Raw genomic sequence first — 21,037 nt, forward strand, 5'->3', positions numbered from 1 at the left:
GTTGAGCAAGGCTTTTCTTTTTTTCTGTGCATAACTGCAGCCCCGTCTGACGCAGAGAGAGAGCCAGGTGGGATCCTGATGAGGGAAGGTGCCCCCCTCTGTGTTGATTCAGACGCTGCGGTACTGCGGAGCTGTGGGCTGCAGAAAAGATTTATTTTTACAGTTTGCATACATTGTTGAGATTTTTTTTTGTTCCGTTTTCTTTTGTTGTAGTGGAATCTCCATGCAGCAGGAAGTCCAAAGCTTAATAATGATTTATTAATGACGTACAAGGGGCCAAAACAAACAAATGAAGGTATTAAAACAAAAACCTGGTCCAGGCAGTGGTGACTGCTGTACATAGATGGGACCATCTTTGAACCTCTTAGGACCTGCTGAAGCTTTTTATTGTGGCATAAAGAATGACTTCAGATAAAATGTAATTTGCATGAAGTGTGCAAGCCCCCCCCCCCTCCTCCCATCAGTAAGATTTCCCTTCTCATTGATCTTCCCCAAAAAGCAGTGGCGTATCTAGGGTATGGCAGCCATGGCAAGTGCCATGGGTGCCATATGAAGGGGGCGCTGATGAGTGGCTGGGCAGCAAGGCACTTACCAGGGTCTGAGGGTTTCTTCTTCCCTCCTCCCGAGCATAGGCAGGATCTCCTTTTCAGCACCTTTGCTAATGGACAATGGCAGCGCTATACCTGCTGCGTTCAGCCACAGCCCTCCCCTGTTCTCCCAGGCTCTCCCATTCCATCTGTTCGGATTGGCAGCGCACAAAGAAGACAGAGGAACATCAGTTTCTCCCTCTCCTCTGTGAAAACTGAGGCCTTAAGTGATGAAGATTTCATTACTTCCAGTATTGGTTCTGCATTTACCTGGCCTTGGAGGGCAGAGGAGGGATCAGGGGTCTAATAAACCCCAGATTTCTCCATAAAGAGGATATGCCACTACCCAAGGTATCACAAGGGATGATAAATATCACTAGTTTTGTTGGCTGTTTTTTTTGTTAAGGTTATCTGAAAGATGGGTTTCGACAGGGGCGCAGTTTCAGTGCTTGCCATAGGCGCTATTTTCACTAGATACGCCTCTGCCAAGAAGCTATTGGAAATCACCCCAAAACTAGGGTAAATCTCACCTTCACAACAGCCATCCCCACTGGAAGATTTCACCTTTCCTGTTCTGGTGACAACTGTAAAATTTGAAACCCCCCTTACTTTCTTTCCTGATGTCCGTGGTCTTCAAGACAAATGGGGGAAATCCTCCCAATGGGGACACAGGCAGCTGTTAAAACCCAACCCTTCTTCCCCTCTTTGCCTCCCAAAAAAGTTTTTGGTTAGTTCTAGAGGTCAACCGATATGGGTTTTTCTCTGACCGATGTTGATATTTAGAAATCGGGGTGGGAGATGGCTGATGCCGATTTTTTTTTTTTGGCAGTTGCCACTAATTGGCACTGGCTGGTTTCACACTGAGCTGATTTGTCAGTTTCACAGTTACACTATATGTAATTGAATGCAGAGAGAGACCAGCTGTCAAAATTCAGCGGTGATGTCGGGGTGGGCGGGGCCCTGCAGCTATCAAACACCAGATAATGATTGGGCTGCTTAAAGGTGCGGGCCACATACACGTATCGGCCCATCCAGAGCCTATCCCATTGACTGGTGTTTGATAGCTGCTGGGTCCTGCCCACCCCCGACATCACCTCTGAATTCTGACACCTCCTCTCTCTTTGCATTCAGTTACAAACATCAGTTTCACACACTGAGAGACAGAGCCGCTCAGTGTGTGAAACTGCCAGTGGAGTGTGGGGAAGGGACGAGTGCAGTCAGTAATCTGCCAAATTTGCACAAAAATCGGCCGATGACGATTTTCATAAAGGCCAAATATTGGCCTATGTATCGGTCGACCTCCTAGTTGGCTCTAACATATTTGATCCCTTTCTTTATGTAGAAGAGGGAGCAGTTAACACTTTTAGAAAATCTCTGTGTGCCATAATAAGAACTTCCAAAGATTGTAAGCACTTGATCTATGAAGGCCAAGGACATCCCATGCCTCACCACTGTATTGCAGGCGATGATCAAGTTGTGGTGCCAAGTGCAAGTTCAGGAGCTAGTCACATTTTTCATATTGAAGCTCTTCAGGCTTTAGGTATTCAGTGCATTTCTACATGATGTAGGATCATCAGCGCAGGTGCTTCCTGCTTGGCATTCCTCTCTGCAGTTTAGGAGAGTTAAAGTAGGTGCAAACCTCAGACATGAAATATGAACAAAGCATATCCCTCTATATAGTGTGTTCTTGTCTCAATTAAGAGCACCAAAGTGTAATTTCTGTCTGCTGCTTTTTTTCCTCTGCTGTTAGCATGAGTAACTTCTGACAAGTTTTCCTGACACCAAGAGAAAAATGGTGACAGGGCAGGGATCTCCAGCTGATTTGTCAGCCTCAGCTCTGTTCCTCTGTATTGTGTGAAGGGGGTGTGTCCTTTCCCTCCAATCAGCTCTCAGAGCTCTCCTCACTTAGCTCTCCAGTGTAATTTAAACTCTTCCCCGAAGAGTTTTTTTAAAAAGCATTCTTTAAAGCGGTGGTTCACCCTCAGTGACACGATTTTACCATCGAGACAGGCATTGTAGCGCGAGCTACAGTATGCCTGTCCCGATTTTTTTACCCCCGTACTCACTGTGTACTCGTACATTATAGATTTTGGCTCCCGCGGGGAATGGGCGTGCCTATGGAGAGGGAGGATGATTGACGGCCGGCCCTGGCACGTCACTCTCTCCGAAGACAGCCGGAGTAGGTCTCTGCTCTTCACGGCGCCTGCGCACAGGCTATGCGCAGGCGCCGTGAAGAGCCAAGCCTATTTCGGCTATTTCCGGAGAAGCGTGACGCGCCAGAGCCGGCCGTCAATCATCCTCCGTCTCCATAGGCACGCCCATTCCCCGAGGGGAGTCGGTATCTTCGATGTACGAGTACACGGTGAGTACGGGGATAAAAAAATCGGGACAGGCATACTGTAGCTCGCGCTACAATGCCTGATTTTATGGTAGAAGAAAAAAAAATTGTTTTTTTGGGGTTTATAGGGTGAACCCCCGCTTTAAATTGGTATCCGTGTCAGTGTGTTTTTTTTAAAAGCGGCATTCCGCCGGAAAAGAAAATACAAATTAATTCAGCAGCTACAAATACTGCAGCTGATGATTTTAAATATTAGGACACTTACCTGTCCAGGGTGCCAGCGATGTCCTCACCTGAAGCCACTCTGTCCCTTGGCTCTCGGGTGAAGGCGCCGCCATCTTCGGTAAGGGAATCAGGAAGTGAAGCCTTGTGGCTTCACTTCCTGGTTCCCTACTACACATGCGCGAGTCATGCTGCGCGATCCCACTGGTCCCTGCTGTCTTCTGGGATGTGTGTCTCCCATGATTGGATGATTTTATCATCCAATCATGTGCAAGCTAAAATCCTGTTTTTTGTTTTTCCTTTGCATGTCCCCCTCAGATCTACAGCGACTGCACTTCCAAGTGCACTTTGCACCTGTAGTGCAAAGTGGATTTGCCTTTAGTAAATGACCCCCTATGCACACTATAAAGGGCTATGTTTTGTTCATATTACCTGTCTGAGGTTTACAATCACTTTAAGTCCTCCATACTGTCCTTTGCTCCTTTCACATAGCAGAACGTGGCCAGAAGCAGGGTCTTGGAGCTCAGGCATGATTGTTTTTAATATTTTTTTATTTAAAGTGGATGTAAACCCGAAAAAATAAAATATAATTTTTTTGATGTCACAATGTACAGTATAAGATTTCCTATCATCTGTGCCCAGTCTTGCCACACAGTTAATCCAGCTCTGAGCAATCCTCTTTTATTGTTCAGTGAAATAAAACAGACTTGCAGAGAAAAACCTTAGTCTGTTCCGCCCCCTTGCTGTGAGTGACAGGTTATTTACATCTCATGCACTAGCCTGAGACGGGCATTATTTTTTAATTCCCACCCTCACTCCTTTTCTGAAGTCATGTGGTTACTTTTCTGTATTTTGACTGGATGTTCGTGATCCTGGCAGAATTTAGTGTAAGGAATACACAGGAAAAAATGCATGTTGACAAGGGGAGTCTACTGACATCACAACTCCACCCACCAAACTCCAGACAACAGACCCACCCACTGAATCTGCAGTTTTTCAGTTTTTATAACAGACAGAGGGGAGACATTTGACAGGTAAGGATACATGCAGGAGGCATCTATATCCTTATAGATCAGCACTATGGCAGTAGTTTAGAAAGGATGAGAGTGGCTTTACATCCACTTTAACCACTTGCTTACTGGGCACATATACCCCCTTCCTGCCCAGGCGAAATTTCAGCTTTCAGCACTGCGTCGCTTTAAATTAAAATTGCGCAGTCGTGCGACGTGCCTCCCAAACAAAATTTACGTCCTTTTTTTCCCACAATAGAGCTTTCTTTTGGTGGTATTTGATCACCTCTGCGGTTTTTATTTGTTGCACTATAAACAAAAGAGCGACAATTTGGAAAAAAAACACAATTTTTTACTTTTTGCTATAATAAATATCCAATTTTTTATTTTTTTTTTAAACTATTTTTTTTCTCAGTTTAGGCCGATATGTATTCTACATATTTTTTGGTAAAAAAAAAAAATCGCAATAAGCGTATAGTGTTTGGTTTGCGCAAAAGTTATAGTGGCTACAAAATAGGGGATAGAATTCTGACACTTTTTTTTTTTATTATTTTTTTTTTACTAGTAATACGGCGATCTGCGAATTTTGTCAGGACTGCGATATTGCGTCAGACACCTTTGACACATTTTTGGGACCATTCACATTAATACAGCGAACAGTGCTATAAAAACGCACTGATTACTGTATAAATGTGACTGGCAGGGAAGGGGTTAACACTAGGGGGCGAGGAAGGGGTTAAATGTGTATCCTGGGAGTGATTCTTACTGTTGGATTGGAATAAATACTTATAGAGCACCGAATGCGAGTTGTGAAACTGTGGGGGGAGGGGACTGACTGGGGGAGGGGACCGATGCTGTGTCCCTATGTACAAGGGACACAGCATCTGTCCCCTCTCCCTGACAGGACGTGGAGCTCTGTGTTTACACACAGAGCTCCACGTCCCTGCTCTGTCATTGCCGATCGCGGGTACATGGCGGACATCAGGCAGGCGCATCGGCATCTCGCGGATGCGCGCCCCTCAGTGGCCGGAGGACGGGAGGCCGTAAAAAGATGGCCTCCCGGATTTATAGAGCCACCTGGAGGCAGTCTTTTTACTATGGCCCGGGACTAAAGTAGTTAATGTATTTGTATTTTTTAAACAATTTTCCTTTAAGCTACACTAGTCCTCATCTTTGAATGAGGTGGTGCATAAAGACATGTTCTGTGTTTGCCGCCCACCACTGTGCTGGTAAATGCAAAGAGGGTTGTAATAACGGTTTGATTATTTTGTTTAAATAAAGCTGGGTGATGAGCAGATTATTCTCTGACAGAAGCACTTAGGGATGACACCGCGTAAGTTTTGTGTGGGGAGAAAACCTCTCAAGCGTCGCGGCGCTGTCCATTATCCCCGTCACCTGCGCCTAGTTACCTACTGTCACTCCGCATTACGCGTTATGGCCGTTCCTGAAACGCAAAGGGGGATTGGTATTCACGCTGCGACAAACTAAAGAAATCGTCACATGGAGCCATATGTTTAAAATCCTCATCAAGACGTGGAAGAACACCGAAATGGAAACCCCCTACTGAGAGAGGGAAATGAGGGATTTAAAAGCAGTCTAACGTCTTTTTTTTAAGTGCTTTTCAGACATCTATGTGAATGCGATCAGCCTAATGTCAGCTGTCATCAGATCGCTAGTGTTCTAAAAGCTCCGCCCCTTTCCTTCTTTTTTTTCTTAGTTTTTACAGATGTACAAAGGTTCAGCCATGTTTGCTCTTCACATTTGGGTCCTGTCTTCCTTTTCAGATCTAAAACATGCTTGAGGTGATTGTTGCTGTATTAGGGCTGGATTTACGCAGATCCGCGCATTTTTACGGCGGCGTAGCGTATCGCATTTACGCTACGCCGCCGTAAGTCAGAGAGGCAAGTGCTGTTTTCACAAAGCACTTGCCTCCTAAGTTACGGCGGCGTAGCGTAAATGGGGCCGGCGTAAGCGCGCCTAGATCAAATGAGGATGAGGGGGCGTGTTTTATGTAAATTATTGGTGACCCGACGTGATTGACGGTTTTTACGAATGGCGCATGCGCCGTCCGTGTACATATCCCAGTGTGCATTGCTCCAAAGTACGCCGCAAGGACGTATTGGTTTAGACGTGAACGTAAATTACGTCCAGCCCCATTCACGGACGACTTATGCAAATGACGTAAAATTTTCAAATTTCGACGCGGGAACGACAGCCATACTTAACATTGGCTACACTTTATCTTTACGCGGCGTATCTCTTATGGAAACTGCGTATCTTTACTGCGACGGGCAAGCGTACGTTAGTGAATCGGCATATCTAGTCATAGGGAACGACTATCAGTGACGTCACTCGCCAAGCCACACCCCCACATGGTAAGAATCACTCCCTTAGGGCACACTTGACCCCCTTCAGTGCCCACTACAGTTTAACCCCTTCATTGCCATTTTCATTTTCACAGTAATCAGTGCATTTTTATAGCACTGATTGCTGTAAAAAATTACAATGGTTCCAAAATGGTGTCAAAAGTGTCCGATGTGTCTACCATAATGTCGCAGTCACGATAAAAATCGCTGATCGCCGCCATTTACTAGTAAAAATAAAATGCCATAAAACTATCCCCTAAAACTTTTGCGCAAACCAATAGATAAACGTTTATTGCGATTTTTTTTTTTATACCAAAAATATGTAGAAGAATACGTATCGGCCTAAACTGAAGAAAAAATTTTTTTTTTTATATATTTTTGGGGGAAATTTTATTATAGCAAAAAGTAAAAAAAATATAGAATTTTTTTCAAAATTGTTGCTCTATTTTTGTTTATAGTGCAAAAAATACAAACCGCAGAGGTGATCAAATACCACCAAAAGAAAGCTCTATTTGTGCGAAAAAAACAACGTCAATTTTGTTTGGGAGCCACGTCACAGGACCGCGCAATTGTCAGTTAAAGCGAAGCAGTGCCAAATCGCAAAAAGGGGCCTGGTCCTTTAGCAACAAATTGGCCTGGGGCTTAAGCGGTTAAGGTTTGATGCAACAGTGCCCCCAGTGGAGGTTTTATCAAAACCTGCAGTTGATACGGCTAATTAAGTTCATTATTCTGTAACATCTGCACAGAGCATCTAACAGTATTAGGAGAAACCTCACTGAGTCAGCAAGAAGACGTGAGCAAAACGGTTTATCCGGTAACGAATTGTCCCGGTTTGTCTCTGCCCTGTACAAGCCAGAACTGTTTAATTATTAGATTTCGTGTTGCAGGCAGATGATTGATGGCATTCATTTAGAGACGCCGCCGGTGCAGTGAGGTTGCATAGATGCAGATTTCAATCCTTTGTGCTGCTCTTCCCTTCCCAAGTTGGGTACATTGGGCCAAATCCTCAAAAACGTAGCCTAACTTAATTTTTCCCATTTAAGTTACACTGGCGGGAAATTTCTACCCAAGTGCCCGATCCACAAAGCACTTGCCTAGAAATTTCACGCAGTGTAACCTAAATTCTCCCGGCGCAAGGCGGTCCTGTTATCCAGGGGGCGATGACAATTTAAATGAGGCGCGCTCCCGCGCCGGCCGTACTGCGCATGCTCGTGACGTCATTTTCCCGACGTGCATCGTGCGAAATTACGTTACGCCGGGCTTTGTGGATTGCGACGGGACAATAAAGTTGCGACGGGTTAAAAAAAAGATACGGCAGGAAAAAAAAAAAATCAAATTTAAAAAAAAATCGCGGCGATCGAAAAAAAGGTCTGTTTTTACAAGGTGTAAACAGTTTACACCTTGTAAAAGCATCCCTAATTTTACGCATGCAAACGTAAACTTACGGAGAAAAAACAAAGCTGAAAAGCTTTGTGGATCTCCGTAAGTCCTCATTTGCTTACGCGAAGGGGCATTTGGACGCAAAATGCCCCCAGCGGCGGATGCGGTACTGCATCCTAAGATCCGACAGTGTAAGTCTCTTACAGATGTCGGATCTTCTGCCTATCTTTGGAAAACTGCTTCTGAGGATCAGTTCCAAAGATAGGCACAGGGATACGCAGGCGGAACAGCAGATCCGCCTGCGTATCTCCTTTTGAGGATTTGGCCCATTGCTTGTGAATTAGACTGGTGTGATTTGGATTTTACTTTATAGTGAACTATTAGACCAAGTACGAAGGTGCCCACGGTCTTGAGCCATGGGTAGCCCTGCAAGCACCACCCAGCTCCACAAAAGTCAGGTGGAAAATTATCGGCTGAGCGCCGACCGTGTCCTATCTGATGGCAGTCACGGTTTGGGTATTCAGGCAGCCACCATTGCCTTGGCTACCAAAGGTAGTCGTAGACAAAGAGCAAATATTCTCCTGCTGCCACTGAATCTCCTGGTCACCACCGATAACCAGAGCTGCTTCCTTTGGTCATCGGCCATTAGCACAGTCTCTACATAGACCCCAAAAAATGAAGGAAGACTAACTATAATAAAAGCCTCTAAATAATAAGTTCAGTGATCCAACAATCTGATTGTTCCAGCCAATGTACAGACCCACTAATGCGTTTCACTTGGTCAAGATCTTATAGGGCAGGGATATGCAATTAGCGGACCTCCAGCTGTTGCAAAACTACAAGTCCCATCATGCCTCAGCCTCTGGGTGTCATGCTTGTGGCTGTCAGAGTCTTGCTATGCCTCATGGGAATTGTAGTTCTGCAACAGCTGGAGGTCCGCTAATTGCATATCCCTGTTATAGGGTATGGGTACACTTCTGACGGAGTGAAACGCATTGGTAAGTCTGTACATCATGTGAAAGAACTGTTTGTTGGCTGTCTCTGTAAATTGTTCCTAGGCTTTTGGTTCCTCTTCCTTAATTTTCTTGGAGCATTTGTAGGTACCTGAAGGCAATAGTTGGCAGTAGAGCCGCACGATTCTGGCTAAAATGAGAATCGCAATTTTTTTATTTTTGTTTTGCTTTAGAAGATAAATCACGATCCTCTCACGGCGTAACATCATCTTTCACATCAAACAAAAAAATTGGCCTAACTTTACTGTTTCGTTTTATTTTTTATTCATTGAAGTGTATTTTCCCCCCAAAATATTGCGTTTGAAAGACAACTGTTTAAATACAGTGTGACATAAAATATTGCAACAATTGTCATTTTATTCCCTAGGGTCTCTGCTAATATATATATATATAAATATATATAAAATAATGTTTAGGGGTTCCAAGTAATTTAGTAACAGGGCATTAGTAACAGACTTTGGCTGCAGAGTCCTATCCTGTCTAAAACTCATTTCTAGAAGACTGCTCTTTAACCACTAGAGAGCCGCGCTATAGATGAAAGACGTCCACAGCGCGGCTCTCAACTGCCGGGTGGACGTCCTTTTATGTGCATTCCCCGTGCACGCCGCTGGGGGCGCGCAGCAGGGAAACACTGTGCCCGGCGCAATGCTGAGATCGGCGGTGACAGCAGGGACGTGGAGCTTTGTGTGTAAACACAGAGCTCCACGTCCTGTCAGGGAGAGAGGAGACCGATGCTGTGTCCCTTGTACATAGGGACACAGCACCGGTCACCTCCCCCTGTCAGTCCCCTCCACACACAGTTAGAACACACCCAGGGAATACATTTAACCCCTTCCTCACCCCCTAGTGTTAACCCCTTCCCTGCCAGTCACATTTATACAGTTATTAGTGCATTTTTATAGCACTGATCGCTATATAAATGTGAATGGTCCCAAAATTGTGTCAAAAGTGTCCGATACATCCACCGCAATATCGCAGGCCTGACAAAAAAAATCGCAGATCGCCGCCATTACTAGTAAAATAAAATAAAAATCTATCCCCTATTTTGTAGGCGCTATAACTTTTGCGCAAACCAATCAATATACGCTTATTGTGATTTTTTTTTTTTTAACAAAAATGTGTAGAAGAATACGTATCGGCCTAAACTGAGGAAAAAAATAGTTTAAAAAAAAAAAATTGGGATATTATTATAACAAAAAGTAAAAAATATTGTGTTTTTTTTTTTCTGTCTTTTTTTGTTTATAGCGCAAAAAATAAAAATCGCAGAGATGATCAAATACCACCAAAAGAAAGCTCTATTTGTGGGAAAAAAATGATAAAAATTTAATTTGGGTACAGTGTTGTATGACCGCGCAATTGTCATTCAAAATGCGTCAGCGCTGAAAGCTGAAAATTGGTCTGGGCTGGAAGGGGGTTTAAGTGCCCAGTAATGAAGTGGTTAAACCATTTGGCCAAACGGAAAATTTCCTCTCTCGTTTCCCATAGCACATTGCTCTGCCGTCAGGTACTTCTCTCCTGTAAACGAATCCTTCCTGGAATTCCTATGCGCTCATCTTTTTAGTTTATTATTCGAATAATAATAGAAATTACAAATTAACGATCCTAATTGGGAAGCTAAATTTGCTGCGGCAGGACTGGTGCTTCTCGGATGGTAATTGGAAGAGATGCCTTCTACACGTCCCTTGTGTCTGCGCAGAGTGCGGAGTTCAGGGCTGCTTCTTGAATTTCGATCAGTTTTGGGTCTTGTCTGCAGTTTATTACGGAGAAGATGTCTCATCCATATGCGGGCTGGGAGATGCTTCTAGCAATTACGCTACTCAAATCCACATCTGCTTCTGTGTTCTACTATGGTGCCCAGGGTTACATGATTTTGTAAGGCGTAACAAATGAAATGCATAGAAACAGATTATCATAGGTGCTGATTTAAAGCCAAGTTCCACCCAAGTAATGGAACTTCCGTTTTGAGTGCTGGCGACCCCCTGACATGCCACATTTGGCATGTCTTTTTTTTGGAAAGGGGGGTGGGGGTACCCTGTTTTTAGAGGCTCCCACTTTGGCCACAGCGCCGGAAGGAAGATCACCTCTCCCCTCCTGACCTGCAATCTTCTGGGACACGTCACAGGTCCCAGAAGATTGCACGGCCATGCGCAGCGTGGCTTGCGTCCAGCTGGCCTAAAGCATTGCATAGGATTTAAAGGGATAACAATATTCATTTATTTTTCTAAAACTTTTATTTTTTTACCCTAAAAGCGCATTAAGAATGAATCTGTGTAAAATGGTCTTTAGGCCTCTTTCACACGGAGCGGACCGCTTTTGTGTCCGCTCCGTGTGTGTCCGTCGGCTCAGCGGGGATCATCCGTAAACCCCGCTGAGCTGTCGGCGGACAGGGCGGGCCCCGCACACTGTGCAGAGACCGCCCTGTCTCTCCTCCGCTCTCCCCTATGGGGAATCGGATGAAGACGGACCGTCTGTCCGTCTTCATCCAATCCGTTCCGCTGGACGGAAGAAAAATAGGGTTTTCTTCCGTCCGAAAAAATGGATCCTGACGGACGCGGATGGTTGTAAACGGACTTGTAATAAACGGACGAACGGTCCGCCAATGTGAAAGGGGCCTTAGGCTTGTGTACACAGGATCAGAAAATCGGATGACAAAAAACACTTTTGGAGCGATCGTACAATAATCTGATTGTTAGTACAGCGCTTTCAAGAGCCGATCCCAACAGTTCATCCACAAATATCCGATGGGACAAACGCAAAAACTTTTCTTGTACGATAGATAGCACATCATGCGATTTTTTTTTTTTTTTTTCTTAACCATCTCAATACAGGGCACTTTCACCCCCTTCCTGACCAAGCCATTTTTCAGCTTTCAGCGCTGTCACACTTTGAATGACAATTGCACGGTCATGCAACACCATACCCAAATGAAATGTTTATCAAGAGCAGCAACAGTGTCAGACTGGATTACTGCACAGATCTGGAAGAAATACACACCAAGAATCAGGGAAGAATACTCTTGACTCTTGTACAGTGGAACCTTGGTTTACGAGTAACACGGTTAACAAGCGTTTTGAATAACTAGCTTTTTTTTTTTTTAAATCCTGACTCGGTTTTCTCGCAAAATGAGCAGAATTCAAGCTAATGGGGTGCGCAGTACCACATGGCCAGAGATGCGGGGGCGCCAGTGACACGTGAACGGTTCGGAGCAGTTCAGAAATACTCGGAAACACTTGAATATACTCCGTCCCTGAGTGTTTCCGAATCTTTCCGAGGGTTTCCAAAGATCAGCCGAGTTGTCACCGAGTACTTCTGAGGCTCTCTGTCACCACCTCTGGCCACATGTGGTATTGCATGCCATAGAAGTCAATACGGAACAAATTATCTTCGTTTCCATTGACTTCTATGGGGATACTCGCTTTGATATGCGAGTGCTTTGGATTACAAGCATTCTCCTGGAACAGATTATGCTCACAATTCAAGGTTCCACTATATTTGGATTATATTCCTAGAGTTCAGATTTCATGTACAATAATCGGGACGTCTCTGAGAAGAAAAAAAAAACCTCAGAGCCGGAGGTTTTGTTGCCACAGCCAAGGTGGTATAGGCATCGTCTTCTCGGTGTGTGATCGCTAACGACCGTCTGCTAGATAAATATGTAAATATGCGTGCTTATGAATAAAACTTTTATCTGGAGAGTTTGGAATTGCCAAATAGTTAGACTGCGGGATGCTGGAGGTTCCCCCGATGAGCTGTCATCCAATGCAGCCTGCCAGCGGAAAGCCATTAGCCCCAGTCCCTCGTAACGATGCAATAATTAATCTGTGTGCAGCCCGAGAGAGAAGATCGCACGGCTGTTGACTTTGCCAGGTGCCCCAGAGAGGCCGGGAGGTGACAAGTAGATGTATATTTAATGTTGTCGTCAATTATTAAGTCTGAAACTAAACCTCAAAGGGTTTCAAGGAGAGGGAGTAACACAAGCTGGTGGCGGGGGGGCAGCTGACTTCTGAGAAGCTTCGTCTGCACTAATCATCCTAAAAAATTCTTCAAAATGGTAATGAATTCATGCAGCAGGTGAGCAGGGAGGACGGCTCGACCGCAAGACAAAGCGGTCACCAACGGGGCTGGGATTCCCTGCCGCGAGGCGACATGGGATCTGACATTACAGCATCTATTGTCCCTGCCTGGTTATAGTTACATACCACTACTTTTCACACCAATGTCATATTTACTATCTGTGTGTGTATTGTATAGATGTGTTTGTTTAGGGGTGTGTGTGTGTGTGTGTGTGTGTATGTATATGTGTATATGTGTGTGTGTGTGTGTATGTGTGTGTATATGTATATATATATATATATATATATATATATATATATATATATATATATATATATATATATATACACAGTACAGACCAAAAGTTTGGACACACCTTCTCATTCAAAGAGTTTTCTTTATTTTCATGACTATAAAAATTGTAGATTCACACTGAAGGCATCAAAACTATGAATGAACACATGTGGAATTATACATAACAAAAAAGTGTGAAACAACTGAAAATATATTTCATATTCTAGGTTCTTCCACCTTTTGCAGCAGACACATCTCTAGAACTGATAAGAGGAGACTGTGTGAATCAGGCCTTCATGGTAGAATATCTGCTAGGAAACCACTGCTAAAGAAAGGCAACAAGCAGAAGAGACTTGTTTGGGCTAAAGAACACAAGGGATGGACATTAGACCAGTGGAAATCTGTGCTTTGGTCTGATGAGTCCAAACTTGAGATCTTTGCTTCCAACCCCCGTGTCTTTGTGCGACGCAGAAAAGGTGAACGGATGGACTCTACATGCCTGGTTCCCACTGTGAAGCATGGAGGGGGAGGTGTGATGGTGTGGGGGTGCTTTGCTGGTGACACTGTTGGGGATTTATTCAAAATTGAAGGCATACTGAACCAGCATGGCTACCACAGCATCTTGCAGCGGCATGCTATTCCATCCGGTTTGCGTTTAGTTGGACCATCATTTATTTTTCAACAGGACAATGACCCCAAACACACCTCCAGGCGGGGGAAGGGCTATTTGACCAAGAAGGAGAGTGATGGGGTGCTGCGCCAGGTGACTACCTCTTGAAGCTCATCAAGAGAATGCCAAGAGTGTGCCAAGCAGTAATAAAAGCAAAAGGTGGCTACTTTGAAGAACCTAGAATATGAAATATATTTTATTTATTTTTATATTTAGTTTTGATGCCTTCAGTGTGAATCTACAATTTTCATAGTCATGAAAATAAAGAAAACTCTTTGAGAAGGTGTGTCCAAACTTTTGGTCTGTATTGTATGTGTGTATATATATATATATAAATGTGTGTGTAGCACTACCCCCGTAGGAGCTGCTGATTTTGATTATGGGTTTTGCACGTTACCTCTAAGTTCATTGTCCAGGGGAGGAAGTTTGTATGTAATGTCCACATAAGATGTAAAACCTTCATCTATAGGCTTTATTTTTGTTGCATAAACTTGTGAAGGAAGTAGAGAGTACAGAGAGAAGGGGAAGGTTCAGGTACGCGGCACAGAATGCACAATAGTATTCAAAGTTCCAATATTCGCCACTCACTCCTGAGTGGGTATTGCTCACCCGGATAGACCCCTCTCACATAGCCTAGCAGCCGGAATGATGCACGGACAGTATAGAAACAGTCTCTGCCACAGACCTTTTGATAACACAGAATGGATAGTCAGGAATCCTCTACCACAGGATTTAAAGTCCCGAACTTCCTACCTTACAGCCAAAGAGCCTTTAAGCCAATCCGGCAGACTGTAAGACAACTTGCATAGCAAATCCCTTTTCCTTAACGAGGTTACCAGGCCTATCCCAAGACATCAGCTTGTCTTGCTTGTCTCCTCCAGGGCAGGTCCTCCCCCCGGTTTCCTTCGCCAAGAAGCTTTCTCCACTTGGACGGACCGCTTGGGATCCCCTGTAGAACCATAGGCCCCAGCCAGCATAGCTGGGCCTACTCGATAGGAACACAGCCTCGGACCAACATGGTCCAGAGACTAAAATCACACACACCCACCTCGCGCCAGGAGGACCACGTGGTGAAGCACCCTGAAAAACGGAGTCTACCCCTTAAGTATCCCCCCCAGCATGCACAGCGGTGTCACCACTCCTACTGTACCGCTGCCGAGGAGGGACACCCAATACACCATGGTACACCTGCGTTCCAACATGGGCCCAAAGTGGTAACACCACCCACAGACAACAAGGGGAAATACTACCAGGCAGTACCACAGCCAGAACAGAGGCAAATGTGTATATAATTCAACGGGTCTGGGCCCAACTATTGGCCCAGACATCCCTTAAATTTGAAACAGCGCCCCCATCTTTGGGAGCAGGGCGCTACATACATATGATGCTGAACCTCCGAGTGAAAGAACTGAAATCACGTACCTGTACGTGATTGTTAAATGCCCAGTCGCGGGTGCGCACCCGCGACCGGGTCCGAAGCTCCGTGACCGCGGGACTCGCGGACCCGATCGCTGCTGGAGTCCCGTGATCGGTCCCCGGAGCTGAAGAACGGGGAGAGCTGTGTGTGTAAACACAGCTTCCCCGTTCTTCACTGTGGCGCCGTCATCGATCGTGTGTTCCCTGATATAGGGAACCACAATCAATGACATCAGACCTACAGCCACACCCCCCTACAGTTAGAAACACAGATGAGGTCACACTTAACCCCTTCAGCGCCCCCTTGTGGTTAACTCCCACACTGCAATTGTCATTTTCACAGTAAACCATGCATTTGTAATGCATTTTTTGCTGTGAAAATGACAATGGTCCCAAAAATGTGTCAAAATTGTCCGAAGTGTCCGCCATAATGTCGCAGTCACGGAAAAAATCGCTGATCGCCGGCATTAGTAGTAAAAAAAAAAAAAATTAATAAAAATGCAATACAACTATCCCCTATTTTGTAAACGCTATAAATTTTGCGCAAACCAATCGATAAATGCTTATTGCGATTTTTTTATTTATTTTTTTACCAAAAATAGGTAGAATACGTATCGGCCTAAACTGAGGAAAAAATCGTTTTTTTATTTATTTTTGGGGGCTATTTATTATAGCAACAAGTAAAAAATATAGAATTTTTTTTCAAAATTGTCGCTCTATTTTTGTTTATAGCGCAAAAAATAAAAACCGCAGAGGTGATCAAATACCACCAAAAGAAAGCTCAATTTGTGGGAAAAAAAGGACGCCAATTTTGTTTGGGAGCCACGTCGCACGACCGCGCAATTGTCAGTTAAAGCGACGCAGTGCCGAATTGCAAAACCTGGCCGGGTCCTTTAGCTGCATTTTGGTCCGGGTCTTAAGTGGTTAATACATAAACACAATAATTGGTGTGTTTTTACACCTTCCAGGGCTTCCGTTTTTAAAGCACTTTCCAGCCTGAATACACCACCAATGATGATTCTGTAACACAAAATGGAGAAAAGGCATCCTTCAACTGTAGTCAGGGACAGGGGGTGGGGGTGTCATCCAGTAATGGTCACTTTCCTCTGTTGCTGCAATGTTGATAACATTTTTAATATATATTGTTATTATCTAAAGTGGATCTTATGAGCTTTTGAGCTGACCTTTTGTTTCTCTCCACAGTTTGCTGCTTTGTGGTACACAAGCGCTGCCATGAATTTGTTACCTTCTCCTGTCCTGGGGCTGACAAAGGACCTGCATCTGATGTGAGTATTGTTCCACAGCTTCCATAAACCTAAAATCTATCTCCACATTTTTACAAAAAAGTAAAAAATATATAAAAATACTGAGCCTGCAAAACATTACAAACCTGATCAGTGCATAGTGGGCCAATGTACAGGCTTCCCAAAGACCCTTCCGCTTCTTCCCTGTCTTTACCAAGATCCAAACTTTCATTTAGATTGCTGGAGGAAGTATCCATGGGCTGCGTGCAGTGATGACTGATGACTGCACTTGTGTTTCATTTGAGAATTTCAAGTCCATCTGCAGCACTGGCAGATTGGACTTGTAGTCTATTCATTCACAGAAGTGACTGGTGTTTAACATGATGCAAGAGGTGGAGCTAGCCTTTAATTCTCTGAAAGAAGAGACCAGGAGAGCATTGACACTTTTTTATTTTTTTATAGGTACTGTACTTGTCTTGCACCGTACATTTTTGCAGTGCTTCTACATATACTCTATATTGTACATTCACATCAGTCCCTGCCCTGAATGAGCCCAAACTCGCATTCATATGTACAGTACACATACTAGGGCCGATTTTATACTTCTACTTGCCTAGGTGGATGCAGCACCACCGACTCTAACATGAGAACCGAACGATCAAACGTCACCGATCACTCGGTTCTCAGAGCTCCCTGAGCAGAGAGCCGATGACTGACAGTCACCGGCTCTATGCTCTGCCCCCCTACCTCGCTCACTGGAACGTTGGGCTGTGGAGGGGGCAGGAGCAGTTGGCTCAGGTTTTCAGTGTCTCGATGATTGAGCCAAGTCCAGGCATGCGGGGGGATCCCGACTTCATTGGCACGATCTTGCCCAAGCCTGGACCGGCTGTGTGAGATTAGCCAAGAGCGGGCTTCAGCCTGCTGAAAAACGGGTCATAGGAGTGTAGAATGTACTGCACTCCTCTGATCCACAGGAGGAGTCCAGCCAAACAAGCTTTGGCTATACTTCTGCTTTAAAGGGGATGCAAAGGTATTTTTTTCCCCTAAATAGCTTCCTTTTCTATAGTGCAGTCCTCCTTCACTTACCTCATCCTTCCATTTTGCTTTTAAATGTCCTTATTACTTCTGAGAAATCCTCACTTCCTGTTCTTTTGTCTGTAACTCCACACAGTAATGCGAGGCTTTCTCCCTGGTGTGGAGTGTCGTGCTCGCCCCCTTCCTTTGGGCTACAGGAGAGTCAGGACGCCCACTAACACACAGCTCCTTTCTCTATCTGCAATGCAGAGAGCGTCCTGACTCTCCTGTAGTCCAAGGCAGGGGGCGAGAACAACACTCCACACCAGGGAGAAAGCCTTGCATTAATGTGTGGAGTTATAGACAGAAAAACAGGAAGTGAGGATTTCTCAGAAGAAATAAGGACATTTAAAAGCAAAATGGAAGGATGAGGTAAGTGAAGAAGGACTGTACTAAAGCCCTGTACACATGGTCGGTCCAAACAGATGGAAATGGACTGAAGGTCCGTTTCATCGGTCCAAACCGATGGTGTGTGGGCCCCATCGGTCAGTTATCCTGTCAAAAATTGTAAAACTTGCTTTAAAATTGAACCGATGGACGCCTAACCGATAGGTCTAAACCGACGGTTAGTATGCAAAAGCATCGGTTAAAATCCCGTGCATGCTCAGAATCAAGTCGACGCATGCTTGGAAGCATTGAACTTAATTTTTCTCTGCACGTAGTTGTGTTTTAGGTCACCGCGTTGGACTCGATCGTTTTTTTAACTGATGGTGTGTAGGCACATCAGTCCATCAGTCCGCTTCATCGGTTAACCGATGAGAATGGTCCTTCAGGCTGACCGTGTGTACGCGGCCTAAGGTAAAAGAAGCTATTTTAGGGGAAAAAAAAAATTGTACCTTTACAACCCCTTTAATCATAGAGCAGTGACATGCACTTTAACCACCTTAGTGCTTACTCCTGTACACCTCCTATAGACCAGAACAGTTTTGACATTTCTGATATGGACTTTTTTTTTTCCTGCAAGTGTCAATACGTAAGATAACAAGGTGATACATATATTGTATATAGCAAGGTTTTCTTTTGGTGATATTGTCTAGCAAAACCTACTTCTCTTGTCCATGGATTGCACACAAAGTGGCAAGACTAAAGAAAAGTTGACATTGATCATTGTTTTTTTTTTTAAAAAATTGTCTTACTGTAGATATGCAATTTATTCTAGAATTTGATCATTATGATTCTGGTACAAAGCAATGCAAAGTTATTTGCAAAATGAAGGATTGCATTTCCAAATTTGCACTTTTTTATTGCAACACAAAAAAAAGTAAAACGAATAAAAACTGTGTATAATCAGAAAAAAAATACATACAGATTGCTTGAAATGACATCATATGCAACTGAAATACAAAAGTAACAGTTACTTTGTATATCGGTCTCCTGTATATCTCCTTTACGCTACGCCGACGCAGCGCAGAGAGGCAAGCACTGAATTCACAAAGCCAGTGCTTCCAAATCTGCGCTGGGTTTCCAAGGCGTAAGTCGGCGTAAGTGGACGTGAGCCATGCTAATGAGGCGTGACCCCATGCAAATGATGGGCCGAGCGCCAAACAGATACGTATCGCCAACTGCGCATGCGCCGTCCCGTGGGCGCATCTCAGTGCGCCTGCTCACAATCATGGTGGAACAACTGCCTAAGATACGTCGGATCACTGCCTACGGCGTGAACGTAACCTACGCCTAGTCATATTCACGTCCTACGTCGTATAATACATCGGCTTGTGTTCCCTGGTTCAGCCCTTTGCATGGATGCTGCTGAGTTACACCTCCTTTATGGGGCATAACTTTACGCCGGACGAATGACTTTACACGCACTGCGTAGGACGGACGTTCGTGAATCGGTGTATCTCCCTCATTTCCATATGTGAATAGAAAATCAATGGGAGCGCCAAATACGTCCAGCGTAAATATGCGCCCTCTACGCTGGCGTAGGCAAGTTACGTTGGTGGGATGAAGCCTTTTTTCAGGCGTATCTTAGTTTCTGAGTCCGGCGCATAGATACGACGGCATATATTTGCACTTACGCGGTGTATCTAGAGATACGTCGGCGCAAGTGCTTTGTGAATCCGGCCCATTGTCTTTTTTTTTGCATGGTGCTCTGTAAGCAATCAACAGATCTTGGTTGCTTGGTTCTAGGACGTCCTTATGTTGTGTTTGCATGTGTTGGCGGTTTACATCTTACCATTGACTTTTAGTGATTTGCAGCTTGTTTAGTGTTCACTGTTGGCAGGGAGAAAGCTGGGTTGGTAAGACTTGAAGAAAGATTACATGAAGTTTTAACTAAAAGAGAATTCTTTAATGTCAGCGACACTTGGATAAACATTTCACACTAGTTTTTGATGCTGGTGCCAAATACATATTTTAATATTTCTACTAGAATCTCTTCAAAGTCTCTCTTCTTGGCTCTGTTTGAATCTCCATCCCACACACGTTCTACTACATATTCAGAATCTCATGTAGTCATTGCTCGGTCCATCAGAAACCCCAGCAGGGGACTCTCTCAGATCGCTCGCCATTCTTCCTCTAGTGGGTGGTCACTGTAATGAGAACGGTTTCATATAGAGAATGTTTTCGCTTTTGGTATGGCTACCATGCAGGGATAGCCAGGTCCTACTGTGATCAATGACCCTGAGAAGCATTTTCCAAAGATCTGAAACACGATGTTAGAGTTTTTATGTAGAACTGTTGAACAGTCTTCACGTGCCATTTTCGTACAAGAGCTTCTGTAAACACAGCAAATGCTATTCTGATTTTCAGATGTGCAAATCGCTGGGTATGCGATGTGGATGCATGGTAAATCATGTCAAATACATATCAAACATGCAGTGTATCCAAAAGTTTGTTTTGTGTTTAGAGATTCCTGTCCATATTTTTTGCACTTAAAGTCTATTTTTTTTTTATTTATTTTTTTTATAGACGCAATTTTAAATATATTTAAATTAAATATATTTTTATATCACTTTGTCAAATGTTATTCCTTAAGGGGGACTCGGCACCTTTAAAATCCCAATATTCAATTTGTTTTTTGTTTTAAAGTAAACACAGCACTTCACTTTTTCCATATTTTGTTATGTTACAAAATGTATAATTTTGAGGAAAATAATGAATTGAATCCAAACAATACCCCACAACAACATTTAGAGCCGGTTCACACAGGGACAACATGACTTTTAGCGCGACTTTGTGAGACAACTTAGACACGACTTGAGCGTGAATCACATCGCGACTTGGGGCGACTTACAACGTGAATTGAAGTCGCCTCCAGGAGGGGGAACTCCATGCCAAATTTAAATAAAAAACCGGCATGGGTTCCCTCTCCAAGAGCATCCCAGGCCCTTAGGTCTGGTATGGATTTCAAGGGGAACCCCCTACGCCA

At 44.2% G+C, this 21,037-nt stretch overlaps 1 protein-coding gene across 2 annotated transcripts in view; it reads left to right on the forward strand.

Moving 5' to 3' along the window:
* The window catches only part of PRKCB (protein kinase C beta), a 336,313-nt gene that overhangs the window by 137,787 nt on the left and 177,489 nt on the right, over positions 1-21,037 (forward strand). For both annotated transcript variants that reach the window (XM_040356513.1, XM_040356512.1), the window contains exon 3: positions 16,553-16,635. In XM_040356513.1, coding sequence (XP_040212447.1) covers positions 16,553-16,635 — 83 coding nt within the window. The remainder of the gene's footprint in view (positions 1-16,552; positions 16,636-21,037) is intronic.

Source organism: Rana temporaria, chromosome 6, assembly GCF_905171775.1.
Source record: "Rana temporaria chromosome 6, aRanTem1.1, whole genome shotgun sequence".
Taxonomy (NCBI): Eukaryota; Metazoa; Chordata; class Amphibia; order Anura; family Ranidae; genus Rana; species Rana temporaria.